The following is a 27,121-nucleotide window of genomic DNA, read 5'->3' as shown; positions in this document are numbered from 1 at the left end:
CATCACCCATGGGTTTCTGCAGGGCCTAATGCATTTGCCTTAGCAAGAAAGAGGGTTTTAATCAATAAAAGACAGGCTGCCTTCTCTTTTAATCTTTATTTAGGAAAATAGCAATCAAAACCTTTAGATGCTTTTAAAAATAGCTATTTGAGGTCTCCTAAACTTAGTTGTGTCAAGGAAGAAAGTAAAGTGGTGGTTCTCAGGGCACTGCAAATATTTATTTTAGACCTAACGTCAATCCCCTCCCTTAAGACACCAGTTCCTGGAAACCCGAAGAGGCAGTTGCTACTGAAAATAGTGACTCCTCATTATTGTTGTTTCTTTGTTGGTCAGTTCAGGTATTTGTTTTGCCAGGAACATTCCTGTGTGGCAGCTGAGTCATGGTGACCAAACACATGCACTCATGCACCCACAGCCACGCAGGACCAACGAACTTTGCACTAATGCCCTTTACCTCCGACCTGCCAACAGCCTGGTAACCCACTGTGCTTTGGCAGTGCATGTGGGGTGTGAGCTGTTTAACTTGAGATTCAGAGACTTCTTCTGACATGTCCAAGCCTTGCACTGCAAAAGGACCATAACTCAAGTGCCCCCTTTTCCTTAAGCACCCTTTTAAACAAACATGAAACCTACTTCCCAAAGCTTATTTTCAGTAATGACCCCTGGCATGAACAGACAACCCACAGTCACATGCTGACTCACAGTCTTCAAGTGTTTCCCTGCTTGGTGACTTGACTTTGCTATTTGCCACAACAAAAAGCAGTACATTGCAAACCCACCTTCCAAATTTACTTTTAACACATTTGTTGCAAATGGCAGCGCAAGGACCAGTGTATGGCTGGTCTCAGAGCTGCTGTCAGGATGTCCTGTTTTCCGTCTGCTCCTGTCTCTCGTTGAAGTATTTCCTCTGCTCCTGTATGGCTTGTTCCAGCAAGGGTACATTCATCCCTTCCACGCAGGTCAATATTCGTGCCTTTACCACAGGACCCTCACCTGGGAATATAAACAGGAAGTTTCTGTAGAAAAACGAACCAGATGGAGCAGCTCGGAGGCAAAGAAAGAGGTTCCCTCAGGCAGCATGTGGCTTCAGCTGGCCAAATAACCATAGCCTGAGAACTTGCAGGAGACCGGACCAGCCGCGTGCCTCCACCGATGCAAGCAGCATGCCCAGGAGCAGGTTAATTCAGTGATGTGCTTTCCCTCTGCGCTGTTGGCTACAAAATGCTGGTGGCTGACACTGGGCTCTCCTTGCTCTGGGGTACGCTGAGCCCTGGACATGTTGGTGCCAGTGCCTGCCATGCAGCATCCGTCTGCTTCGCAGCTGGACGAAGTTTGGTTTTCACTGTCTAAAAAGCATCAGGGATGGGTCTAAGCTCAAGAAGAGGACAGAACAAAGCTGGGCTTAGAAGAGGCTCAACATTGACTATAACCAACAAGTCATCAGTGGCATTCAAATGGTAACATGCAGCTGTGCAAAAGGGGCCAAACCTTGGTGACACAGCCACCATCTCAGCCTGCTCCCCTTCTACCCCTACAAAATGGGGCCAACTCACTCCTAAGCGGTGACCAAAATAACATGCCTTTCTAAAGAAACGTTGCAGCAGTGGCTTAGCAGATCACTCATCACATGCCACGTGCAGTGTGAGTTTCCACATGCCACCAAGGATTTCAATGCCACGAATGCGACTGCTCGTTATCAGGTGTGGCCAAGAAAACATGTGGGATTTGCTTCACAAACTCACTGCCCAGCCCAGATCAACTCCCCACGCAAAGCACCGTGCAACCAGAGTAACGCTTAGGGCACCCCAGGAAAGGACAACAGGGTGCCCTACATGACAGAGCCTGCCTGCATTCCTCACGCCCCGTGTCTGAGGGCAAGGATATAATTAGAGCCTTTCAAGGATGGCAAAGACCAACCCAGCCAGCTCACAATGACGTATTACTGCAATCAGCCATGTTTGGAGCACAGATGATGTGGTGGCTGGCAGTGATGCCAGAGGGCATTAGCACAGGTTTCACAAGCTCAGTGATGCTGCTAAGGCACTGCCTATTTCTAATGAAATCTGTGCTAGAGTACCAGATTTTCACCAAGATATGGGGGGCTCTTCTCATGGTCATCAGGGAGAGACAGGCTGCTGAATCACGCACTCATGTGACCGGAGGCAGCTGCAGGAGATGAGCCTGCCTTGGCCAAAGCTGACCTCAAGTGACAGCATGTCTCACCATGCACCCAGGGAGCCAGGAAGGAGCGGACGGACCATGAACAGCAGCAAAGGGCACTGGTTCTCAGAGCATTTACCTTCCCTGTGTTCAGTCTCTCCTAGGACCATGTAGCAAGATCCTGGCTGGGCTTGGAATGGCTCCACAAACCTGGTGTCGACACAGACGTGGTAGTGAGCTGAGCTATGCTGAGCAGTGAGAATGGCTTCGGACCGGGCCAGGTCGTAGCAGTGTAACCTGGGAACGATCGATTTGGAAAGCTCAGCAGTGCAGAGGTACAACAATTACAGACAAAAGGAGGGGGATAAGCCAGTGAAGGAAAGTCCTGGCCTGCAGGGAGAGCAGGGTACCTTCTCACCTGCCAAATGTCCTCAGCGCCTCCCCCTCTGGGACTGAGCTGTTGATCTCCCATGGGAAGTAATAGACAGCAGCACTTGGCAGCATCTCACACAAACTGGGCCTGCAGTAAAGCAAAAGATCTAAGTTCATGTCACTCTAGTACCTGATATAGATACAAGGTGACACTGTCCCAAAACTCCTTCCCTGCCCAGAGCTCCCCATCCAGGGGGCTGCAGCAGCTTCACAGCTTCCTTGCTGAGTCCTGTTTGCAGCTCAGTGCACGTACCAAGCCCCAGGCATCATGGCATAAAGAGGGGCTACCTTCCCCCACAATTCAGCATGAACAGCAACAGGCAGCCCACCAAAACATCCAGGTCCTCCCCACAGGTCTCCCCCAGGCTATGGGTGGGTTGAGAAAGGTTAAGGAAGTGGGGGAAAATGGTGATTGAGAACTTCAGAAAGTGTGAGGGACCAAGATGCAGGAATAGACCCAGGTGCTGGCGTAATGGGGTACCATGCAGAAAGATTGAAGGCATGACCCTCAGTCTGTTCTCATTCTGCAGGACAGGAAATTCTGGCAGTGTGTGATCCTGAAGCTGGAGAACAATTACTTGGATACATGCCAGCCTGGTTTCATCAGTACTTTAGTAGGGTTTAGAAGATGAATGATGAGGAGTGTGATGAGTGAGAATGATCTGGCCCAAGATAAGACTCAAGTGGGATGTCCTGGAGCTACAGCAGTGGAGCAGGGCTGGCACAAGCAGGCCAGCCACAATGCAAAGCACACAGAAAAGCAGGAATGCAGAGCAGCTTTGGCAAGATTTTAATTCTGCCCAGCCAGTGCTGTAGCCAGGCTGTTGGATGTGCCCAGAAGTGGTTTCTTTTGGCATCATTTTCCTCACCAATTTCCCTTGCAGGTTGCCTGTGTTTGGCATGTTTCCATGTTCCATTTACTGCTTTTCTCTCTGGTTTCTTGCCCTGCTGAGGGGGGACAGCAAGAGCTGCACAATGGCCCTGGCAGAGATCCCTGCAATACAGACTAGTGGGGCCACCCCAGCAGGTTTGAAGACCACCAATATTGATTATGCAGCAGTGGGGACATGCTGAGCTGCAACCCTGTGGCTTTAACACTTGGTGCCATTGCTCAGGGGGTTGCAACCTTGCAAAATGCCCCACCGCAGTCCCATGGAGGACTGTTGTGAGAGGCCACTGAAACCAGGGTGATCCTGGCTCACCCTGGGCTCTGCACATGCCCGAACTCTGGGTTTAGCTGCCCCATGTTCCCACACAAGGCTGTGCACACCCAGGGTGGGCTGTGAAACCCCTCTGGCAGGGTTCCTACCAGTAGCAACAGAGGTGGAAATCCAGCTCTGTGCACACTGCCGCTCCCTGCATCTCTACCTCACCTAACCCAGATTTAAAAAACAGGTTCAATTCTGCACCTCCCGAACAGGGCAAAGGCCACCCTGCATCACTCGAGTTTTGCTCCTGAATCACACTGTGCAGCAGGATGGGATCAGCCAGGAATGCAAGGTGCTCAGTGTGTATTTATTGCATTTTTTAACGCGTGCCCAACCCCAACTGCAATACAGTATGTGCCCACTTAATGTGCTATTTAATGCATGTGCAACGTCAACTGCAGCATGTTACATATGCATTTAAGGCACACTTGGCCCCATGTGCCTCTTACATGCGGATTTAGCGCACTATCTAATGCAGCATGCTATAGGGATGTTTAATGAACTATTTAATGAACTATTAAATGCCTAGCTGCCGACACAGCATGTCATGTACACTCTCAATGCGCAACTTACCGCACAACTTAAGGCACGCCAGGGCCCAAACGCAGCCCGTTAACAGGCACTACTTAATGCGCGCCCCCTGCACCGCACCACACGCCTGCTCGGTAGTTTCACGCACCATCGAATGCAACTCAGCCTCAACGGCCAAACGCTGCGCGCGCGCCCCCGTGCAGCCGGCACCCCCCTGCAGCGCGTTACGTGCATCCGGGTGCGGGGTTAAGGCAGGCGGAGGGGCAGCCCGGTGCCTGCCTGGAAGCACGGCACGGCACGGCACGGCCCCGAAGCCCCGGCACGGCCCGCTGCTCACCGCTCCGCTGCCGCTCCCCGCGGCGGTCACGTGGCCGGAGCGCGGCGGCGCGGTGCGTGACGTCACGCGGGGGCGTGGCGGGGCCGAGGCCGGGGCCGGGGCCGAGCGGAGCCGCAGCCGCCGCTACCGCCGCGATGATGGTGATGAACGCGGACCTGCGGAGGGAGCGCGCCGCCGCCACCTTCCAGCCCGAGCTGCTCACCCACATCCTGGACGGCGGCGCCGAACGTACCCGCCGCCGCAAGGAGATCGGTGAGGCAGGGCCCGGGCTGTGCCGCCGCCACTCCCGGCCCGGTGCCCCTCGCTGAGGGGAGCGGGGCCGGGCCGGGCTGGGGGCGCTGTGAGACGAGGCCCGAGGGGGAGTCTCCAGGGAGGGGCGGGAGGAGGTTTGGGGGGGGGGCGTGGGGAGGAGCCTTTGGGGAGAGGGGAGACTCCGGGGGGGGGGGGGGGGGGCGGTGAGGGGAGGGTGTGCAGGAGAGGGGCCGCCTTGCGGAAGGGGGTTTGTCTGATGGGTCAGAGCAGGAGCAGGGTTGTGTCCCTGGTCCCCCCGCCTCCCCATCCCAGAGAGGATTTGGGGTGGCCCTGGTAGAGCTGTGTCCTCTTCCTCCTCACGTCCACCTTCCTCCAGAGGGTAAGGGGCAGCTGCCCATGGGCATTTCTCTTTGGCCCCCTCCCCTCCTTTTTGCTTCCTACTACACTCCTGCCCAGCAGTACAAATGTGACCTGTTTCTCACCCACCTCTACCATGAAATGTCACATTAATGAAATACCTCCATCCTCTTCCTCTTCCTTTTCCGGGCCCACGCTGGCGTGGGACTGTCAGAGGCTGGTGTGTGTGCTGAAGAGGGGACGCGGAAAGTCTGCAGCCTCTGGGCACTTCGGTTTGTAGTTGGCGTAGTGGGAATGATCGCTGTGCCCTTCTGCAAGGACTTCTGCGGGCATCAGAGTCCACGAGGCGGTCTGATCCCGCACTGACGATGGCTGAGGCTTTGACATTGTTATTGAGAGGCCTGAAGGTCTTACAGCAGCGAATTGACCTCCAGAGTGCTCCAAACTTAAAATGTGGGTTATGTGTGGCAGGGGAGAGTGCTCTGTTGCTAGAGTCCCTCTTGACAAAAGCGTGAGACTCTTTTCTGACTTCATTAATTTTTAATTTTCTGTTCTTGTACCTTAAAGTACAGCAAGTGAAATGTTGAATCGTTTTGCACCCCACAGTCTGTTGAGGTCTGTGGAAACTGAGTTTGTTTTCCTCTTCTGTTCTGTGTCCCCAGAGGCCTTAGTTATTAATGACCCTGACTTCCAGCATGAGGATTTGAACTTCCTGTCCCGGAGCCAGCGCTATGAACAAGCCATCAGGAAGAGCTCTCTGATGGTGATGAAGTTAAGAGAATATGGAATTGCAGATCCGGAGGAGATCTACTGGTTTAAAAGGTACCGAGCTGGTAGTTTGCTTCTTGTATGTACTTTGATCGTCACCAAGGCCATTAGAGTTGTACTTTTCCCCTGTGCTTGCTGCCCAAAGGGAGCTCAAGACCTGGATGAAAGCCCACTGAAGTCTTGGCTTCAGTGAATTTCAGATGAAACCCTGATTTCCTGAATTTTGTTTTCCTAGATTTATTACTAGAAATGCACCATTAACAGTTGCACCCTTTTTATTATATATTGGTGCAGAAAGTAAAAAAATGAGCCCTTAGTCTGATTATTTTTTTCCCAAAAAGGAGCAAAAAATAGGCCCAAATATTTTGAATCTGGACAGATCTGGTGAGGTTGCAGCTTCTAATGAAATCTCTTAAAGCTGATTACTTCACTTTGCACTTAGACCTAATGAAGTTGCATTACAGACATACTTGAAAATGTTCCAAGATAGCTTATAAATTCTTGTTTACAACTATCTGTCTTGTCTCCCTCCTCCAAGCTCCTGGTACTGTAGTGGTTCCCTTTGACCTTAGAGGTTTTTTGTTGTTTTTGACCTTTTGTTTATCTGATAGTATTACCCTGGGACTGAGTTAATAAAAATGTTTTTACATCTGAGTTTCATTCCTTCCAGCTTGCAGGGAACTTAGTTCCTGACTGAATGTATTTTTCCCCTTAGTTTTACTAAACTCATTCTGATGTAATCAAACAGAAACTGCTTAACAAAGAGATTGCCCAGCTCTAGAAATCTGGACGTAGCACCATGGATATATCCTCTGGCATATTAAATGAACATTGCATGTTAAATAATGCACTGGTAGAATCACAAACCCCCCTCTTGACTGGATTTGTAGAAAAGCTGTCATTGCCCTCAGGGTATGAGTATTGGAACTTAGCTGAAATCATCTTGTCTGCTGTAGTTTTAATTTTAAAGAAATTGGTCTACCTTAACCTGTGTCATGAAAGTTCTTGTGGAAGTAATGTAAATGATCATCCAAATATTGGCATCAGTGGACAGGGATAACAAGAAAAAAGTTCAGTGTCTGGATGAGATGATTCAGATACTGCACGGTAGAAGTTAATAATTAATTTTTCCTGCACAAAGATTATTGGAGGTGACGGGGAAGTTTCTTCAGTTATTTTGATGGAGAAAATTCCGAGAAGCCTATCCACTGTACCAGCTGCCAAATTCAACAAAGTTTGCAACGTAAATGCTGTCTTTTGGTTGTATTACTGACAACATTTTATGAAAACAGGACTTTTCTGAAGCAGTCAAATGATGGAATCTAGTTTTGTTTTTCCAGAAGCTCATTTGGGAGTCAGCAATTCTTAACTTTAAATGGATGAAAGCTCAGTATTTCACGTAGATACCAAATAACACATTACATCTGATGTGATATGGGTAGTAGGTGTGACTAGTCAGAATTTATGATCCAGAATCAACTGAAACAATGAGGAAGGCTTACTTTTTTTCAGGAGTCAATTCTAATTGCAGACATTCAGGATTTCAGAAGATAATTGCAGTTGCTGTAAATTGACTGTATTTTCCAGTGTCTTCTGTAATAACATGTAGAATGAAAAGCAGTGCAGATACTTCTTACCTACAAGTGAAGCTTGTTTGCTGTAAGAACTATATGCTGTTAATATTCTAGATTTGGATTCTTAACTATAATACCTGGTGTTTGCAAGGGAGGATACTGGCTGACTGCTTCTTAATAAATGGCAGAAATGAAATTATTATTTTTTCATCCTTTGATTTAATTTATGTTTTAACGCCTGTCCCCACTTTCTCACCTGAGTGTCAAAATTTTTTTTAAGCTTAGTGAACTCCACCTGACTTGCAAAATTAAGTTTTTCTGTCACGTATCCAAACATGCTAATTGGCGCTAACTAGAAGGGACTTCATTTGTGTAGAAGGTGACTTGGAGAAACTCCATTTGGGCCTATTTGTTTTTCCAAACTGGAAAACTGAATGGATGTGGTGTTGTGACGTGCCTTGAATGAAGTTTATGAAATAGATTGAAGTCCTTCGTTCAGATGTCAAGTTGTATTTATTGTGATTGACCATCGGATCTTTTATGTTTGGAAGCTCAAGGTATTTTGCCAATAATCCCTCGTGCCTTGTGATTATCCCCAAACAATGGATATTATGTAATATCCATTACATATGGAATTTTTGATTTAGTTGTTTTCCTGTAGCTTTTGTATACTACCAGAAGTTCACTAAGTAGCTTTGTATCATGACTGATACATGACTTTATAGTTTAATTTATGAATGGATGAGGAGAAATGCTTCAGCTGCCCTGGAGATACGCTTAAATATTTGTTGCTGCTGTGACACGTCAAAAAATGTTCCTCCTTTCTGTTTCCACAAGGGCTTTGTGGAACTCCAAAGCATAAGAGGATCTGTTAAATATGTTTAGAAGCCATTTTAATTGCTTCTCATCTAGGCAGTTTTTTCTGTGTTTTAACATCTGTCAACACTGTGGTTGCTGCTGTGACTACAGCTTTTGAAGGCCCGCAGCCTTAAAGTGCCAGTATTTAAGATTTCTTTTACAGTCTTAACTGCAGCAAAATGTAAGTCAGCATGAAAATGGGAAATTGTTCTGATGTGTAATGCTACACAGCTCTTTGAAGAGAGCAATCCAGTCAGTTTTAATTCACCTTCAAGTTTAAGTAACCTTCGCTGAGGAAAATGGGATTAAATGAAGAAATGAAAAACAGTTGGGAGAAACTTGGTCATAGAAGAAGAGAAGATCCGAGAGCTGCAAGTCAACAGATGGTTCCTGTGTTCATAAGCATTGCATGAACGTGCACTTTACCTGTGAGAATTTGTCTTCTCATTTTTGACACTAAAGTTAGGACCTGCATTAGCTTTCAGCAAATCACACCAGGAAAACTGTTGTAGGGGTCCTACTAGCCACCGCTAAAACCATTAGGAGTGGATGACTCTAACTTGGTTTTTTTTATACAAATACTATGGTAGTAAACTTTTCTAACCGTTAGCTCTGAAGTCCAGTAAGCACAGGTCAGACACACCTCCTGCTCCTTCTCCACTGAGGTGACCCTTCATGCTCTTCCTTGAGAGAGTTACCTCAAGAACCACAAAAAAGTAGAAAAGCTTGCTTGCAGATTTTGCTTTAAAGTAAATGACCCTATTCTGTGACCCAGTTTTGCAAAGACATTCTCAGGCTGCAGTTGTTCATTTAGCTTCGGAGTCTTTCTGAAAACAGACTTTGCTCCTGCTGTGCACCGTTTGTTGATAGATATGCTATCAAACCCATCTGTCAAATGCAAGTGCCTTGTACTATGTGGGTAGCATTGGTTGCTGTGAAGCCTGGAAAGATCTGTATTGCCAAAGTAGCTTACCACTACACAACTACTATACAACCTTCTCCTGTAAGTGCATTTGGATCTGCAGCCCTCCTCTTGACTCGCTGATTACTGTAGCAAGCCTGACTTCAGACCAACAAGGCGGTCATTGGTCGTAGATCGAGCAACTAGTGCTGGCTGCAGCTAGGCACTTCCAGTTGTGATGGAGCAAAATACTTCAACAGTTACACAACGCAGCCTTTGGAGAACAAGCTGTATAGGTAGTGGGAAATGCCAAGCGAGAATGTAGAAATTGGGAGGGGAAGGAGTAAGAGTTTGGAGAAAGAAAACCTGTTGTTCCTCCCTTCACAGCTAGTACCTCTTCTGTTTGCCCTGTGTCATGAGGGAAACAGGATTCTCTCTCATTGTCATTCAAGTGGGGAAAAGGCATGTTGAGAAAGTCCCAATCATTCAGTGTGGAGTATGCAGAGCTGAAAAGTTTCTGCTGTAAATTAGCTGGGTTTCAGTTCTGCTTTCAACTTTGTTAATGCAAGAAGCTGTTAAAATGCTGCATGTTTAGTCAGTGAAATAGTATGCCCTTCTGACCCAGGGATGGATGTTAAAGTTTCTGCCTGCAAAATGTCTGTCTTCTTGCTCCTGTCAGAGAAGTGCTAGTTAAGCACAAAATATCTGGCAGTTACGATTAAACTTACTGATAGGCAGTGAAAGTTGCTGGTGTGACCTCTAAGAAGGTTATTTTTTTTTTTCTGGAGAATTACCTTCAAAGAAGCAGTATCTGACCTGATTTTTCTGACAGCAAAGCATGTGCCTGCACCTTTTTAACAAGTTCTTTCATTGGCTTCTCAAAATATGCAAAGAACTGTTCAAGCTCTTCGCAAGCTGCCCTGAAACAGTGTATTTCAAACTCGGCTCTCATTTTCTCCCTGTCAGTTTGTCCTTTTTTGGCCCAAGGAGTAGATGCACAGTAATTGTGTTGTAGGCAGTAAGCAAGTAAAGGGTGCTGCTGTTGCTATATGGGTCCTGGCCTGAAAGAATAACCCACATAGGAAACCTCAACAATGCTGAAAAACATTCCGTCTCACTGTCCTTGTAGCATTTTTAGGCCCTTGATCACCCTCGTAACTTCAGCTTTGAAAACGTGTGCTGCTGTAGGCAATAGAATTTGCTCTGGTAAGAGAAATGTCTACCTCAACTCTAGAGAACTCTAGACACTGTACCTGCACTGACACCAGCTTAAAGTACAGTTAATAAATTAATCACCAGCATTAGATTACTTGATCACAATAGTTTTGGTTCTGGAAAAATCCATGGCTCAGTCAGTCTTGTCCATTTAAAAACTGTTCCATTTAAAGTAAGTGTCTTCAACGAGCAGTTCAGTGCTGCTGAAGAAGCTTTGCCCTGCTTTCTCTCACCTGAAGACTGAATTTCACAGTTTGTATAGGGAGATGGTTTTGAGTTACTAATTATTTACTCCCCGCTCCAAAGCACTCATTTCAGGCATGGTGTAAAATGCCAGTCACAAATACTGCTGGAATTTGACAAACTATATGCATAGCACGTGCTATGCTGCAGATCTGTGTTGGCAACACACTCTTAAATGTGCCCCCAGAGCAGGTATTAATACCTCGAGAGGGAAGGATGTATTTCCCTTGTAGGTATCTTGGGTAGGTGGGAGAGATCTTGTATGTAGGTATTTGTGCAGAGCGCTCCTTTTCTCCTCATCCATCTTCAGAGTTTGGATGGAGTAAGTGTTCATTTACAGTAGATTAAAGACGGAAAAACTGTTCAGACTGCAGTGTTGAAGGGAAGATGCTGTCATTTACTACATGGCTTTTACACAGTGAAACTTTCTAGCATGTTTGTGTTATGGAGCTTTTTTTAATTGGGAATGTGCTTTGCCTGCCATTGTGGCTACTAAATTTCGTAGAGCTCTCTCTTATGAAATAACTTCTGTTTGGATGAGGCACACCTAAAATGTCTGATTCTTCTTCCATTCCCTCCAGCACTAGCCTGTAACAGTAATTTTCATTGAGGGGTGAGGTCCTGATCTTGCAACTGATAGAAGCAGCTACAGGGAATACAGAGATCTTTGGAAAAGCACTTGGTTACCAAAGAAGCCATTTCCTTCTCAATACGCTGTGCTTCTAGCTAATAGTGGTCTAGTTCTAGGTTGCCAGCAGCAGTGGGATTTATTCCCACTGAGCCTGAGAGATGGAGAAGAAAATTGGTTTTCATGTCTTCAGTTTTATGTTCCCCACGAATCTTTGTATTTCCCCATTAGCATTGCTCCTGATGCCTCCATGTTTGGAGGTTGCCTGTAGGACAAAAAAAGGTTGAAAAAGCAAAGAGATTATTTGTCTTGTGCTACAGTTGGAGAAAAGCCTTTCAGGATCACAGTAACAGTAAGACTGAGATCCAGATCCCTCTATTTCTCTCCTGTAGAACATGCTTGGGCAATTTTCCTGAACCTTTCAGTCTCCACTTCAGCATGTTTCAAAAAACCTTAGAGATCCAAGCGACTGATGCTCAGAAGGAGAAATGGCTGCCCCTGGTCCATGGAGTCAAGATCATTGGCACCTACGCTCAAACCGAAGTGGGACATGGTTAGTTCCCTTCAGGGATCAACGGGTAACCTCTTTTCTGCAACTCCAGTTTGTAAATTGGTGATGCTCCCTAGGTAAATCTAAAAGGGGGAAGGTAAAATAGTTCCGTTAACCATTGATCTTTCGTGCCTTGTAGCCAGACAGCTGCTACATTTTGCATCTCAACGATCACAGAGTTAGTTTTGATCTTTTCCAGAATGCACCTCTTAGCTGATCACTGATTTTGTAGTTGCTTACCGTTGTTTTAGGGTGAGGAGGTTGTTCCAAGCCCTGGGAGTCTGAATTTCACTTGAATTGGTTGGAACACGTCAGTCAACAGTACTGTGGTTTTTATTTTTGCTTGAATTCGGGGCATGTGTATTTCAGAGTTCTTAGTGCATGACTGGCCTTTATAAATATACCTTTAGATGCAATGTAGCATGGTGAGGTTGTGCTTTTTTGTTCTTGAAAGTAAGGTATGCTTTGCCCCAAGCGCTTTTCTTCCAGATGCTACTCCACTGCGGCTATACAACTTTATGGAAAGATCTTGGTTTCAAAGAAGAAAAACATCTTATTCCTACTGCTGGCGAAAACTACTTTCTCTTCTTCAAATGGAAGAATATTTAATGTGTCAGAAAAGTCTTTTAGCCCAGAACTTGGAATCATGGCTGTTAAATACCAGCGAGAATAGTTTAACAAACCAAAGGCTTCGGTGCTTGTGCTGGCATCTGAACTCGGAAAACATGATATGTACAAGTCTGGACACTTGCAAAAGTTAGATGGTGATGCCAGTCGCCTAGCTGTTCAGTTGCAGCTACTCACGGTAGCTGAAATGCTTGTAGAAGATGCAATGGAGGACACCCTGTCATCTGTTCTGCTTGGGAGAGGCGGAGTGAGCAAACCTAGCTCGAGACACGACTGGATGGCAACAATAAATAAATGCCTACTGACCTCACTTGATTTTTCACACCAACTTCTTTAAATCAGACACACATCCACACCAACTTGGTATTTCACATTAGATCAGTGCACTTTCTTGCTTGGTGATGGCCTGGTTTGCTTATAGTTCTTGTGTCACTTGATGGTAAAATTAGTATTTTGACACTTAATAGAACAAATATGGTGGTAGTATGGTAAAATGAATGTACTTACCGTGCTGAATAGTTAAAATGCAACTGTTTGGCATTCCTGCTGTGAATACTGAGTGTCCAACTACTTCATCAGTAAAGCTTCTGCAGTAATTGTCACTGAGCTCTGCTTAATTTAATCCTGATGTTTAGAAACTGCTGATGGGGAAACAGACGTCTGGATTACTGAATTGAGTCCTAGCCGGAATGGGTAGTTACTCAGTTTTATCTTAGCAAGTACCTACTTGAGAGCCTGTGTTGATTTTAACCTATTTCATAGTGATTAAGTCTCTCAAAAAATATAAAAGAAAGAAAAAGCACAAATAGCACAGGGATGAAAAGGAAACAAAAAGGAGTAGTGGAAATACTGTACTGTTTCTACTTAGTTTGTAGCTACAGTTAGTAAATAAGGATTTTCTTTCAGTCTTTGACTGTCAGCTGTGTGCTTCCCACCAGGACTAACTCACTTAAAAGCTGGTGTTCCTGATAACCCATTAGCCCCCTGGTGAGCTTGGTCACTGTTCGGTCAAAAAGCTTAGAAAACATTGCTACTGGGTTTATTAGACGGTTGAATTTATTTGTAGGTGCCTGAGAATATCGGAGAAGAGAATTGCCGTTCTTAGGAAGCTCTAGGGATAGAGCTAGTTCATATGAGCGTGTTTAGAGGTAACACAAGAATGCACTCTTCTTCGATAGGAATGCCAGCTGAGTTTGAGCTAAGCTCAGATCAGTGTGCTTTCCATAATGTATATCTCATTTAAATATATATATTTCTGTTAAAGACCAATTACAGTATTTCATATATAAATGGGCCAGATGAACAACCTTTGTACAGAAGGTACTGATCTTCAGTCTATATTCCTGCTATATTAATGCTCCAAAGCTATCAATATTTAAAGATTTAATACGCATTTAATTCTTTATATCAGAATCTAAGAGAGCACTTGGCTACTTAACCGTGATGTTTGGCAGCACTCAGAGGAGGAGTGGTTCTAATAAAACAAGTTTAATTGGAGAGACTTTGTACTGTTGATTTACAAGCTGAAAATTTTTGGCTTTCTTGCCAAGTTTTTATGTTCACAGCTTTGACTTACACATGCAGAGCACTGTCCTTTTAAGAGAGCTTTTAAAAAATAACAGAAGTTGAGTTGGAATGTAATATATGCTAGTTGTGTCTGATCTTTAATTAAAGAAAAAATGTACTATATAGTACAGACAGTTTCAAAAAAAAAAAGTTTGGTGAAAACCTAGCTCATTCAGTTGGGTAAACTGGGACTTCTGTCGGGTTCTGCCCTCAAACCATGAGGGGGAAAAAAAGAAGTGAACTTTGTATCTTTGGGTGAAGGCTCGCTTCTGCCAGCCAGATCACATCTTCAGCAAACTGACAGTCTGACTCAGCCCATTTAACTTAGGGATGCTCTGGTTTCCAAACCATAGTGAAGGTCTAGGCTGTATTTTGGTTTGGATTAATACATTTTTTATCAGTCATGGTGCATCAAAAATATGAGAATGTTGCAAATACGTTTTATGTATGATTAGAAAGAAAAGTGTTGCAGCATGTTTATTTCAAAGTGTAATTTCTTATTATTCAGGCTTGAGAAAAGGACAGTGCTCTGGCTTTCTAAAATACACTTGCTGAATTCTGATTTACACGTGAATCATTTTTATTTTTTTTCTTTTTGTCTCTTCCTAAATCTCCACCATGAATCCTCATGCTTGCTTCCCTCCCATAATGTTCCCTTCACACTCCCATCCCATGACACTTCTTCACAGCTTTGTTCATCGCGGACGGCCTGAACCTCTGGACCTTCATCTGGGCATGTTCCTCCCCACACTTCTCACCCAGGCAACCCCAGAGCAGCAGGATCGCTTCTTCATGCCTGCCTGGAACCTGGAGATCATTGGCACTTATGCCCAGACTGAAATGGGCCATGGTACAGTACATTCACTAAATGCTATTGCTAAGAATGGCTTTGTGTACAAAGGATTCCCCTGCCTGGGAAAAATGGTGTGTGTTTACCCCACAGTCTCTACACGTGCAGCTGTGGCTCTAACGAGAAGTGGACTGTCTCTGAAATTTTTAACAGATCATTACGCCATGTGCTGCTTGCCCTTTTTTTTTCTTTTCCTCCTATGGGAGAGTTTTGATGCCTGTAGTTCTATATGTGAGCACACTGGGTGCTCCTCTTGTGCCATTCAAACCCGTATAGATTTTGCATATGGCTATGGTGATGTCAGTTTGATGACATCTGTTCATTTCTACACTTACCATTCTTTCCAGTGTGGTTTCTGCTTTGCTGTACTTAATGTTCGGTGTGAAGACAAAAGGACAGAGCTTTAAAGTACTGAAAGAAATGCCAAAAAAAGTAAGAGTTGCTTGTCACCTTGGGACTGACCTTGGATCAGAGAACACGTGGATGATGTGGTTCCAATGCTCGTGTTTTGTGGGAAGCTTTATTTTATTTCTTTATCCCTCCAGATTTTTAGTTCACTGCCGTATGTTCTTTGTAATTGGACCATGAAATGTGGGGTTTTTTTAATTCTTTGTCGCAAGTAGATTTTGTTGCTGTTCCTTTGCTTTCAAGCTTTGAAATGGATTTTGATAACTCTGGCAGTATTGTGATTGCAACACTTTTAATCCAAGTTTCAAAGGGAGGATATTATGCCTTGGAAAACTTTAATTTTGACATCTGAGAGTTGCAGACGAGAACTATTTTCAAAAAATGAGCAGGATTCACCTTTGTGCTGAAGTGAAATATAGAGACTGTATGAAGCATAAAGTAACTGCAAGTCTGTGGAGAATCTCTTGCAGCTAGTGAGGTTTGAAGATCCTCTGCCAGCAGTGTAAGTCTGTGTTAAGCTGCCTGTGGAAGTCTACCATTAACTCCATTCTTTGGAAATGCGGTTGCATCAAGGGGATATCATTTTTCATGTTGAAGCTCTTGTGTAGAGTCACTGGCTCTGTTTTGTTCTGGCAGTCCACCCTACAGGATTGTTCACAGCTTGTCTCACTCAAGCAAGTAGGCCTGGTGATTTTTTTATTCTTTTTTTTTACCGCATGCAGGGACAATACCACTGTTCAGGCAGGCGTGTGAGAAGTAAAGAGTTGGGGGCAGAAGAGAGACTGTTGCTGGAATTGTTACCTTCATTTTTTTGCAGTTTCTTCATCTACCTGCATCAGTACCCTAGCATATGCATACCTTGCTGTCTTGGAGCTATGGATGATTTCATTTGGGAGAAACTGCTCCATCAAGGTGGAGAATGTAGGCCTGATGAGGGAATGAAGAGATGGTGGGCACTACTTATTTCATCTTGTGGCTGAAAAGTGTATGATTTTTATTTTGCAATTTAATCAGATTGCAATTTTAGTGAAATCCAGGTGAGCATGTTTTTGTGGACCTTTTAACTGAGAAAGGACTTTTAGTGTGTCATAGCAAAAAGGTGTCAGATCAGAGGTGCTTGGAAAACTGCTCTTAGACCACTGGGGAAAAAATGTAACATTTTCTGAGAATTGGCTTCAGGTCTCAGAACATGGTCTGACTCTCACTTGTTCTTCCTTAATTGGTTGATATTTAGTCCTTTATATAGCCTAAAAGCAAAGTTAAAACTTTCTACATTACTACTGTACAACTTTCCGTTGTCTAGTTCTGTGCTTGTCTCTGTTCTGTGACTGACTTTCTGCCAAAACAATGTGTTTGCTTGTTTTCAGGAACTCATCTTCGGGGTCTAGAAACTACAGCTACTTATGACCCTGCTACCCAGGAATTCATCCTCAACAGCCCCACTGTGACCTCCATTAAGTGGTGGCCAGGTGGACGTAAGTGCATCACCGTGTGTCTAAATCTGGAAGATGTGCAGAAAAACGGAGGGAGGTGATGTCATGTGGATTATATTTACAGAATGATGTCTGAAAGTTCATCCAAAGAGCTGGCTGAAAGGCAGTTACTCTTGCACAAGTGACAAATTTATCAGAGCCTACTAAAACTTTGGGTTATCTGTGCTCTGAGTTGTTTCTCAGAATCATTTGCGCTGTATGGATTTGGCATAATTCTTGTTGGGTTGTATCAAAATCCTTGTACTTCCTTTGGCTTCACCGGCAGGTTTGCCAAGGACTTGGTATCGTATAGGCAAGAGAATCATATTGTGCAGTTTCTGTTGACTCGAGCAACACAGTTTGTCTAGCTGTAGAATTCGGATGAACTCTCAGTGTTGTAAATCTGGTTTTCTAGCGCATGATGTGGTTAAGGTAATCTCAAATCCTGCTCTAAGGAAGGAGACTGTGTATATATGTTTGACTTTGATGGTTTTTTTTCCTTCTGACTCTCACTCCTTTTGCAGTTGGAAAGACGTCGAACCATGCCATTGTTCTGGCTCAGCTCTACACTCAGGGCCAGTGCAAAGGGCTGCATGCCTTCATTGTTCCCATACGGCAGCTGGGCACCCATGAACCTTTGCCAGGTAAAAATGAATGTTATAGGTTTAGCACTCATGAAATATGTTAGATCTGTTTCTCTGAAACTATATATAGAGCTGCATATGTCTTGTTAATGTACATGGCTTATTTCACTAGCTGATTTGAGTGAGTAGTTGCAGGTTACAGGGCTTAAAAGGAGTCTTTTCTTATGACTGAACTACCACTAAATGATCTTTAATGTCATACTTTCAATGTGAGGGTTAGTTTGAGATTTGATTTTGTCCCTAGTGTTCCCCAGCTATGCGTTCTATGAGGCAGCACGTCCTGCTTTCAGAAAAGGAGAGAATACCTTTCATCATCATCTGGCTAGAAGTGAGCTGGATGATCTTTAGAGACAACTTCCCCAGGGACTGGATAGTAGGACTGCTTGTAAATTAGGAAGATCCCCATGTTCTGATGTCCTCTTGTGGTGGTTTAACCTGGTAAGCAGCTAAACACCACACAGCCCTTTGCCCACTCCCCCCACGGTATAGGGGAGAGAATCAGAAAAACCATAAAACTCATGGGTTGAGATAAAGGCAGTTTAACAGGACAGAAAAGGAAGGAAAGATAACAGGAGAATACACAAAACAAGCAGGGCATGGTGCAGTTGCGCACCACCTGCTGACTGATGCCCAGCCGGTCCCCAAGTGGCAGGCTGCCATCTCCCAGCCAGTTCCCCCCAGTTTTATTGTTCAGCATGATGTCATATGGTATGGCATATCCCTTTGGCCAGTTTGGGTCAGCTGTCCCAGCTGTGTCCCCTCCCAGCTTCTTGTTACCCCTAGCCTCCTCGCTGGCAGGGCAGTACGAAAAGCTGAAAGGTCCTTAACTTGGACTTTAGTCCAAGTTAACTAACTTTAGTTGTGCTCGGCAACAACTAAAACATCAGTGTGTTATCACTATTATTCTCACCCTAAATCCAAAACGCAGCACTAAACCAGCTACTGGGAAGAAATTCTATCCCAGCCGAAACCAGGTTACCGCTTTTCTATCAAGGAGACTAAGGTCCTCGTTAGCTGTTACTCCTAACAGTGCCAGGACTTGCTAGAAAACTAATAATCTCCTTATTGGAGAAGGCCTGAATCTTGTGTGGTGTTTAGTTCCTATTTTTTAATGCAAGTGGCTTTATGTGTGGCAGGTATTACAGTGGGTGACATTGGGCCAAAATTTGGTTATGATGAAATGGATAATGGCTACCTGAAAATGGACAACTTCAGAATTCCTCGGGAAAACATGCTGATGAAATATGCCCAGGTAAAGCAGTGAATTTCAGCATATGCTATTAAAAATGGCCACTTCAAATCTCTTTTGTGGTTGAATAGTGTACCAGAAAGATTGTAGCTTGCTTGTAAGTGCTACCTGGTGAGTTTAGAACTTGATAAGTGAACATGTGACAGGGAGGAAACTTTAAAAATCAACAGGCTGTTATTTTTTTCTTTTTTTGGTAGGTTGAACCAGATGGCACCTATGTGAAACCACTGAGTGACAAGCTAACCTATGGGACCATGGTGTTCATCCGATCTCTCATTGTAGGCGATTCAGCTCGCTCCCTGTCCCGGGCTTGCACCATTGCCATCCGCTATAGTGCAGTGAGACACCAGTCTGAGCTAAAGGCAGGGTAAGCGCAGTGAAATAAAAGAGCAACCGTAAGTGCTGAGGGAAAATTCTCAAATACTGGAGGGAAGAAGGACTGTGATTGATGTTGTTTGCTTTGGCACTTGATAGTTTCGAAAGACTTTCATCCGGGGGGGTGAATAATCTTTTGGGTTTTTGACTGCCAAAATGTCTTCCCTCTGCCAGAGGCTTTTTCTGTGTGGTCTTAGATAGACGGGCTTGAGACGGATGCGGCTTGTACTATCCAAGTGGAGAACCTCCTTAAAGCAGAATAGGACTTGTGCAGCAGTTTGCCACCCACTGGCGTGCTAATTCATCTGTATTTTGCTTTAGGGAACCAGAACCCCAGATCCTGGATTATCAGACCCAACAATACAAACTCTTTCCCCTCCTGGCAACAGCATATGCTTTTCATTTTGTGGGAGCCTACATAAAAGACACCTATCATCGGATTAGTGGAGACATCAATGAAGGGGATCTGAGTGAGCTGCCAGAGGTACTGTGTCCTCTGGAAATCAGAGGGGTGTTTGTTGATTTTGTGTAAGGACTCATTATAGCATGAAGAAAAGGCATCAGGCCTGTTCGGCGTTCAGTCACGAGACATCTTTGTACTTTTTTAAGATGCAGAGATCCCAAGCCCGGTATGTGCTGGTGATTTTACTTTTTTATTTGCACTATTCATTTAGCAGCCCTTTGTGAAAAATAGTGAGAAAGCTACTGTGAATATATTTTTTAAAAAGGTGACTTTCCAGAAATGATGGCATATCACTTGGGACTGGAGTTAAAACTGGTCTTACGCTTGTGTTGTAGCTTCTTGATTGTTCTTCCAAGTGACTGGGGTAGAACTGGTTTGTTGATCAAAGGTGTCGGTACTATACTGAAGGGTTAGGTTTTTAAAGTGGTAGTTTTCAGTTCGAGATTCTGTCTGAGAACCTGATGTGACAATAGGCAATTGAAAAGAGTCTTGTACATATAACGCATAGAGACAGAAAGGATGGGGTACTACAAGCCTTTACACGTACAGAGGTTTTCATATAAATAGTTTGGTGCAGGGGAAGGTTCGTAGAAGAAAAACAAGGCCCTGTGGGATGGTGGAAGGATGATGTCGACTCTGCTTTGTTCTGGGAGCTGCAGTACTTAGCCTGTACGTGTGTGAGCTAAGAATGGGAAATAAAAAAAATCTAAACTGGCTTTGCTTTTCTCCATCAGCTCCATGCGCTGACAGCAGGGCTGAAGGCGTTCACTTCCTGGACTGCCAATGCTGGCATCGAGGAGTGTCGGATGGCGTGTGGTGGGCACGGCTACTCTCGCTGCAGCGGCATTCCTGACATCTATGTCACATTCACCCCGTCTTGCACCTACGAGGGAGAAAACACAGTGATGATGCTGCAGACAGCTAGGTATGGTAGCTTCTGTCCAGAGATATTCTTGCCTTGGCATTATGGTCTTTGTAGCTAAGCGATGAGCAGAAGAGTATCCCATATTAGCATGAAACTGGTGTCTCATGTTTGTCTCTTGCCCTGTTTTGGACAGAAAAGTATATGCCTACAACTGTTCTTCGCTAGTCCGACCCTAGGTGAGATGACTTCTCTCTGTTCAAGCGACTCATGCATTAGAGTTGCTATTTGTTGTCTCTGTTTTCAGATTCCTTGTCAAAAGCTACACCCAGGTTAGCTCTGGGCAGCGGGTTGCTGGCATGGTGTCCTACCTTAACGATCTCTCCAGGCAACGCATTCAGCCACAGCACGTGGCTGCTAGGGCTGTGACAGTACGGATCAACGATCCAGTCAGCTTGGTGGAGGCCTACAAAGCACGTGCTGCCCGGTGAGTTCACGCTTACCAGACTGAGTCAAGCAATGGTAACGTTATGTGTTTTGGGAGATGGTAGTGGCGCGCTGCCCTGTAACGTTAGATTCTTGGGGTGTGGTTTGCAAAGCTTTGCTCCATGTGTTGCTTCCGAGAAGTGACACACTTTACCAGATTGGGGTCAGTCCTAAGTGCTGTGAGGTTACAGGAGGCTACATAGAGCCTATGCATAGCCTAGTTAATCTACTGTCTGCTCCATTTTGAAATATCTTTTTCTAATTTACATGTAAAGTATATTAGAGCATACAAATACCAGTATTATTCAAACTGCTCAGACATCTGTCTGGAGAGAAACAATATTAAAACGTGTTGTGAAGGAAGTGTGAGAGCAGAACAGATGCCTACATGTAAGTATTCTAGCACCACATACCTGCTGCCAAGTGTTGTCTCACCCCTCTGTAGCTGTGTTCTAGCTGCAGCAGTGATGATAGGTGCTTCAGAGCCACAATTCTCACTCCAAGCGTGTATTCAGTCATGGCACATGACCTCTGAGTTCTTCTGATATGTTAAACTGAAATTCATATGAATTCAGTGTACGTAATCTAGTTACTGTAGCGTTACTGCATAATCTGGTTTTCTTACTTAAAAATAGGCTTGTAGAAGCTGCAGCAAAGAATTTGCAAGCTGAACTGAACCACAGGAAGAGCAAGGAGGATGCCTGGAACAGAACTTCTGTTGACCTTGTGCGAGCATCTGAGGTCAGTGATGTGCCCGATAAATGTGCTGTAAGATCTTCTCATCTCCTCGTGAAACTGATTCACCTGCCTTTTGTTTCTCGTAGGCACACTGCCACTACGTGATAGTGAAGCTTTTCACAGCAAAGCTGGCTGAGATCAGTAATGCAGCTGTCCGTGCTGTCCTGACCGAGCTGTGTCTCCTGTATGCACTGTACGGGATCAGTAAGAACACAGGGGATTTCTTGCAGGTTGGTGTCCTACTCCAACACCGTAAATCTCTAGAGCCAGAGTCATTGTTTACAAAGATGCTTTAAATGCAAAGCAGCAGGAATGCTTCGGTGTAAGGTCTCAACTGTTGACTTCCAGAAGGCCGTTAGCAGGTCTGATGGAAGGCTCTTAGCAAGTTTCCCTTGTGATCTGCCAGAAGCAGAGTTGGATGATAAATGGTAACATGGCATCTGTCTAGGTTGGCTTCTGTGTTTTCCAGTTGGTGACTAGGTGTTGTATGTTAAAAAAAAAAAAGAGTTAATAAAGGAGATAACATATTAGGCATGCACCAAGAGCTGTATGCATTTTTAAGTTAGTGCACAAAAGGGAGATAAATGTTAACCCATATTTCAGTGAATGGGTTTAGATTGTCAGGTATTATTTTTCTTCTCTTCATTCTGTCAGTTTGAGAATGTATTTGTGCAGCAGTGTTTTATTTTGTCTTCAGGCAGACACGGTATGTTTTGTCTTCCCCCTTCCCTCTTTGCTGCATACCAAAAAGTTCCCTGAAACTAGAAGAATTTAATATACACGTGTCCATATTCTTCAAGAAAATTTGCCACTAAAGTTAGTATACAGGACCCTAAAGAATGAGTCTCCCTTCAAAGATTAAATAGCTGGGCAGTATGGTGGGCTATGCTGGGCATCTCCTTTTGCTTGTACACTTGTAGCAAATTGCTCATTTTGTTACTTAGTGCTTAGAAAAACACCCCAACAACCAAGAAACTAGTGTTTTATGAACTGCTGCATTTTAGTGTGTGGGAAGGCTGATGACCTATGTTAAGCCGTAGGGGAAGGTTCCTGTGACTTGTGTATTCTTCTGATAATTTCTTCCCCCTCTCCCCAAGGCGGGTATCTTGACCGATACCCAAATTACTCAAGTGAACCAGCGTGTGAAAGAGCTCTTGGCTATAATCCGTCCCAATGCAGTAGCACTGGTAGACTCCTTTGACTTTCATGATGTTCATCTTGGATCTGTGCTTGGCCGGTATGATGGGAATGTCTACGAGAACATGTTTGAGTGGGCAAAGAAATCCCCACTTAACAAAACAGAGGTAAAGAAACCTTACTTCTGCTTAGGTCACATGTGTCCAGAGAAATAACTTAATTTAGGGTTGTTAATTTTGATCCAGTGATGTCAGCAGGTAATTGATGAAGGGGCGAGAAGAATCACTAGTGGTAATGGACCAGAACTAGCAACCTACTTCTGCTTCTCTGCTTTCAGCGTACTTTCTTTAGTTACTCTCCCATGTGTACCTCACATCCATCCCTGCGGGATACTTCTGAGTTTCTCAGTTGAGGGAGGAAATCATACACTCCCTAGAGAAACAACTGAATGATCTCATCGAGTTTAAAAGCAGTTATCACTTGCTGTTAATTCCGCTTAGTGACAGTAGCTGTGAAAGCCTTACCTGTTTTCTGGTAAATCTGCCAGTGTGTTCAGGCAGTGGTAGTGACTGGAGAAGAAAATAAATTGCTCCCGTGTGGTACTTAAGTGTCAGGTGTTGCATATCTGTCCTAAGGCTGTAGCTGCAGCTGAGCTAATAAAGTAAACTGAACTGAGAAAAGTTGGTGTCCCTTTTCCATCAGCTGAAACAGAACTTTAAATCCTGTCTCAGTGGCCTTTACTGCCTTTATTTGACTGACACAGACTATCTCCTGCGATGGGCTGCCAGAGACTGCAGCTGTAGTTAGATCCCACCAGAACTTACTCATTTTTTTATACTTCCGAAGTCAGTGGGACTTAGGAGCTTCATTACAGTCCCCTTAGGAGACCTTGACCAGTTTTGTTTTAATTAAAATGCCAAATAATTGTCTGTATGGGTATAAGAAACCCTGCATTCTTTTCTTACAAGAAAGGTAGTGGAGAGGGGCTTATATTCTCATGCTTTGTGTCATATAGACATGCAAATACAGGAGTTAGCTGGCTGTTCTTAGATCTCCAAAGTGCCCCTGATTCACATTTCCGTGGTGTAAAAACAAACTGCAAGATGTGAAGAGCTAAACTGTTTTAAAGATCAGGCCTGTCTTAACCACTGTCTTGTCCTCTTACAGGTTCATGAGTCTTTCCACAAACACCTGAAGCCGATGCAAGCCAAGCTGTGAAGCCTGCTGGTTTTTTTTAAAATGCACACTTTTCCTGACCTGAAAACTGGGTGGTTTTGTCCTTTCTTCAGGCACCTAAATCAAACCTTTCAAATCCTGGTAGCTGTAGGACAGTGGATAATTGTAGCCTTTCTTTCCACTTTTATAAATGGAGGAGGTATTTGGGGAGAGTGTATAGGAACTGATGCCTGTTTTTAAAGTGCAATTATAATGGTAAAATTAACCTTTTAATAATCTAAGAAAGCTTTATGGATTCATACAAGGATTGCTTTTGTGAAGCTGCTAACTAGAGAGAAGTTACTGTCAGCTGGAAAGGTAGCAGGATTTTACTACTAAGTAGTTAACAGCCCTCAGGCAATAGCTTCTAATAAGCAGTTATGTCCTCCCTCCAAAAAGCATCAATGTCTTGATTTATTTTAAGACTAGCACCGCCTCTCTCCTTGTTTGGCAAATATTTATGCGATCTAAAGCCTCCTGCACAGTTTTGTGCACGTGAGTCTGCATGTGGCACTACTTTCCTGATGTAACTGGGAAGTAAATATGCATCCTTCTCTGGAGCTCTGCTTCATTCATCTCTCCAGATGTGTTTTCTAATACATCCTCCTTTCACTGCCCTGCAGAAACTCCTGACTGTGTGCCGTCTCCAGTGCTGGCACCTTACTCTTTGTTGATAGGAACATAGTAATGCTGCTCTGAGGAAAAAAACAAGTAGTAATAATCAGCTGGGTGCTGGTAATAGATGTTCTGCCCTTCTTTTAACTATTAGTATTTTCGTAGCACTATCTCAAAGCACTTTACAAATGTTACTTTAGGGTGATTTGATGTGAAAAACCACGTGTAGTGGTAGAAACTGCAAATTTGACCTGGAATGACGAAGCCAGTATTTAGGGGCAGAAATCAGTTCACCAAGGTCCTTGGGTCTTCAGATTATCCTGGGATGTTCCTCTGTTTTTTAAAGGCATTCTTCAAGAAAATGACAATCCCAAGTGAAATGTCCAGACTTTTTTTCCTACCCATGCATTTCCAAGGAGCTTTCTCTGATTCACTTAATTTTGGTTTTATATTGACTTGGGACTTGCACAGTGCTGCCTGGATTTAACAGGTGAAAGATTTAGCTTTTAACCTCCTGATGCCCAGTGAAATCTGCAGCTACAACTACAAATCATTGCTGGTGGTTTGTTGTTTGGTTTTTTTTTTTTTTGCAACTTTGTCCAGTAACAATAAAACCTCTCTTAGCAACAGATAAGAGCAGCTTGAGCTTAAAATGGTAAAAAGCTTCAGCATGAATCCAAATCCTGCAGTTCTGAGGCAGTATCAGAGAAGCTGGTTTTCTGACAGCTTTTATTATTCAACTATCTGTTAGTCTCTAATTTTTGGATCAGTTTTCATGGATGAGTTTTTCCTGGCACTAACAATGATCAGACACAATGTTTGTCTCCACGTGCAGTAGCTGAACAGAAAGAAATGTTTAATTTCAAATAAAATAATCAAACTTGCCTTTTGGCTACTGAGTTTTTCAGGTCAAGTGGAAGCACACCAAAGGAGGCAAAGGGCTAGGGCCTGGCCTTTCGTTTATTCAGTAGGGCAGACTGCTGACCTGGGCAGGGATGATGGAGGAGCAGGTTAAAAATATGTTAATGAGAACAGTACTAGCTAAATGTACAGATTTAATAAATTACAAAAAAATGTGTTTTCGGACAAAATGTCTCTCTTTCATGCGTTGCCTTCAGTGGATCTCATTTAAAGTCACGGGTGAAGTAGAATGTGCAGAAGACCTTAGTTGGATTTTATTTGTCTTATTTCCACTCCGACCTTTCTGGCTTTGCTCTGCAGTGGGCTGGGGCAGCCGGCCCAGTCCAACAGTTACCCTTGCCTCCGCTGCTGCTCACGACCAAGGCAGAAATTAAACTGGCAGAGAGCGGAGCGCTCTGTGGCATGTTGCTCGGTATTATTATGGCTCATAGGCAGGCAAAACCAGATCACTGCCGGCAGCGAAGATTTAAAAATGGTGTTTGGCAGCGGAAGCTTTAATTCATAGAAGGTCTTTCTTTAAGAAATGGTTTCCCCCTGTTTTTTTGGAGTTGGTAGTGATATAACAGCACGTGCTGTGCTTCCTTGCTGTTGGTGAGGGTATTGTACGCGTTTTGTCGTCTTACTGCTGTTGGGGGGTGAGGTGATACCTGAATGCCAGCGTCTGGTGTGACTTGCAGCGTCTGATGGTCAGCAGAGTTTAAACGCTGTCAAATGGCCCCGCGTCCTCGCTGGGACTCATCGGTTTTGGACAAAATGTCGGTACCATTTCCACAAGTGTTGAGCCTCTTCTGCTCGAGTGTTGGTGATTTTGGTGTCGGGTCATGACGCGGTCTGTGACCACAGTTACCTGTCTTGATTTGAGCCATGGAGTCGTTTAAAAAAGTGCCACCTTTTGGCAGAGACTTTAGAAGGAGCCCGTGTTCATGGCTGGCAGCTTGCGTGGTTGGGGGGTCCGCAGGGTGTAATATCTCAAAGCCACGCGTTTCCCCAGGGATTTTCTGGAAGTGCCAACTCAAGTACAGGAGAAAGGCAGGAGCAGGGCTGGCTCTGTCCTGCAGCCAGCTTTGGGAAACGTGAATTTATTTTTTAAACCTGACCCACGCAACGCACTGCTCCCAGCAGTGCCCCTTGCCGCAGGGGCTGCCGTGGGGAGGAGATGGTAAATCTCACCTCTTCGGAGAGATGGGTGCTAATAATAAATAAAAAAATGGGCTGCAGGGAAGAGCTCCAATCGGCCGTGTGGCTGGCAGGGTGTCACGGGGGGGCTGCCGGGGGGGGCTGCCGGGGTCTCCTGCACCCAGCCTGCTGTGCTCCACAGGGGGCTGGGCGCTGGGTGCCCCATGGCGGGGCTGGGGGCTGTAATCCCCCGGTGCCTGGCCTGGGGCTGGCTCCTTGTGCTCCCGCTGGTGCCCGGGGGTCTCGAAAGGAGGGCTGGCCCGGGGGTCTCGAAAGGAGGGCTGGCGTTGCTCCTTATTGGCG

General features: G+C 44.7%; 2 protein-coding genes across 8 annotated transcripts; one reads left to right on the top strand and one right to left on the bottom strand.

The window, feature by feature from the left end:
- Window positions 1–81: 81 nt before the first annotated feature.
- Window positions 82–5,736, bottom strand: TEN1 (TEN1 subunit of CST complex). Of its 5 annotated transcripts, none has more exons than XM_056328564.1 (4): window positions 5,439–5,736; window positions 2,579–2,680; window positions 2,300–2,457; window positions 82–993 (listed from the first exon to the last, which is right to left on the bottom strand). In XM_056328564.1, the coding sequence occupies exons 2-4, from the start codon at window positions 2,662–2,664 to the stop codon at window positions 857–859; spliced, it is 381 nt and encodes a 126-aa protein (XP_056184539.1). In that variant the 5' UTR covers window positions 2,665–2,680; window positions 5,439–5,736; the 3' UTR covers window positions 82–856. The 5 variants fall into 5 exon arrangements, with proteins under 5 accessions (XP_056184539.1, XP_056184514.1, XP_056184533.1 ...); XM_056328539.1 differs by lacking the exon at window positions 5,439–5,736 and adding an exon at window positions 4,480–4,688; XM_056328558.1 differs by lacking the exon at window positions 5,439–5,736 and adding an exon at window positions 4,669–4,687.
- Window positions 4,731–25,606, top strand: ACOX1 (acyl-CoA oxidase 1). 3 transcript variants are annotated; one of them, XM_056328507.1, is made up of 14 exons: window positions 4,731–4,920; window positions 5,940–6,099; window positions 11,857–12,017; window positions 16,833–16,940; window positions 17,462–17,581; window positions 18,718–18,833; window positions 19,028–19,197; window positions 19,527–19,689; window positions 20,403–20,593; window positions 20,838–21,017; window positions 21,652–21,757; window positions 21,841–21,984; window positions 22,852–23,058; window positions 24,059–25,606. In XM_056328507.1, the coding sequence occupies exons 1-14, from the start codon at window positions 4,803–4,805 to the stop codon at window positions 24,107–24,109; spliced, it is 1,995 nt and encodes a 664-aa protein (XP_056184482.1). In that variant the 5' UTR covers window positions 4,731–4,802; the 3' UTR covers window positions 24,110–25,606. The 3 variants fall into 3 exon arrangements, with proteins under 3 accessions (XP_056184482.1, XP_056184472.1, XP_056184491.1); XM_056328497.1 differs by lacking the exon at window positions 11,857–12,017 and adding an exon at window positions 14,897–15,057 and having other exon boundaries at window positions 4,732–4,920; XM_056328516.1 differs by lacking the exon at window positions 4,731–4,920 and adding an exon at window positions 14,897–15,057 and having other exon boundaries at window positions 5,960–6,099.
- The last annotated feature ends 1,515 nt before the right edge of the window (window positions 25,607–27,121 follow it).

Source organism: Falco biarmicus, chromosome 1, assembly GCF_023638135.1.
Source record: "Falco biarmicus isolate bFalBia1 chromosome 1, bFalBia1.pri, whole genome shotgun sequence".
In the NCBI taxonomy this organism is placed as follows: Eukaryota; Metazoa; Chordata; class Aves; order Falconiformes; family Falconidae; genus Falco; species Falco biarmicus.
This window is presented reverse-complemented; position numbering and strand designations above follow the sequence as displayed.

Bases quoted from the DNA above. Each gene is read 5' to 3' on its own strand.
- TEN1 (XM_056328539.1), bottom strand. From the start codon at position 4,565: ATGCACGTAACGCGCTGCAGGGGGGTGCCGGCTGCACGGGGGCGCGCG. The intron at 2,681-4,479 runs GTGCGTGAAACT...GCTTTACTGCAG, and splicing joins AGGCTGAGTTGCATTCGATG to GCCCAGTTTGTGTGAGATGC. The intron at 2,458-2,578 runs GTGAGAAGGTAC...GATCGTTCCCAG, and splicing joins GCGCTGAGGACATTTGGCAG to GTTACACTGCTACGACCTGG.
- ACOX1 (XM_056328507.1), top strand. From the start codon at position 4,803: ATGATGGTGATGAACGCGGACCTGCGGAGGGAGCGCGCCGCCGCCACC. The intron at 12,018-16,832 runs GTTAGTTCCCTT...GCTTGTTTTCAG, and splicing joins TCAAACCGAAGTGGGACATG to GAACTCATCTTCGGGGTCTA. The intron at 21,758-21,840 runs GTCAGTGATGTG...TGTTTCTCGTAG, and splicing joins ACCTTGTGCGAGCATCTGAG to GCACACTGCCACTACGTGAT.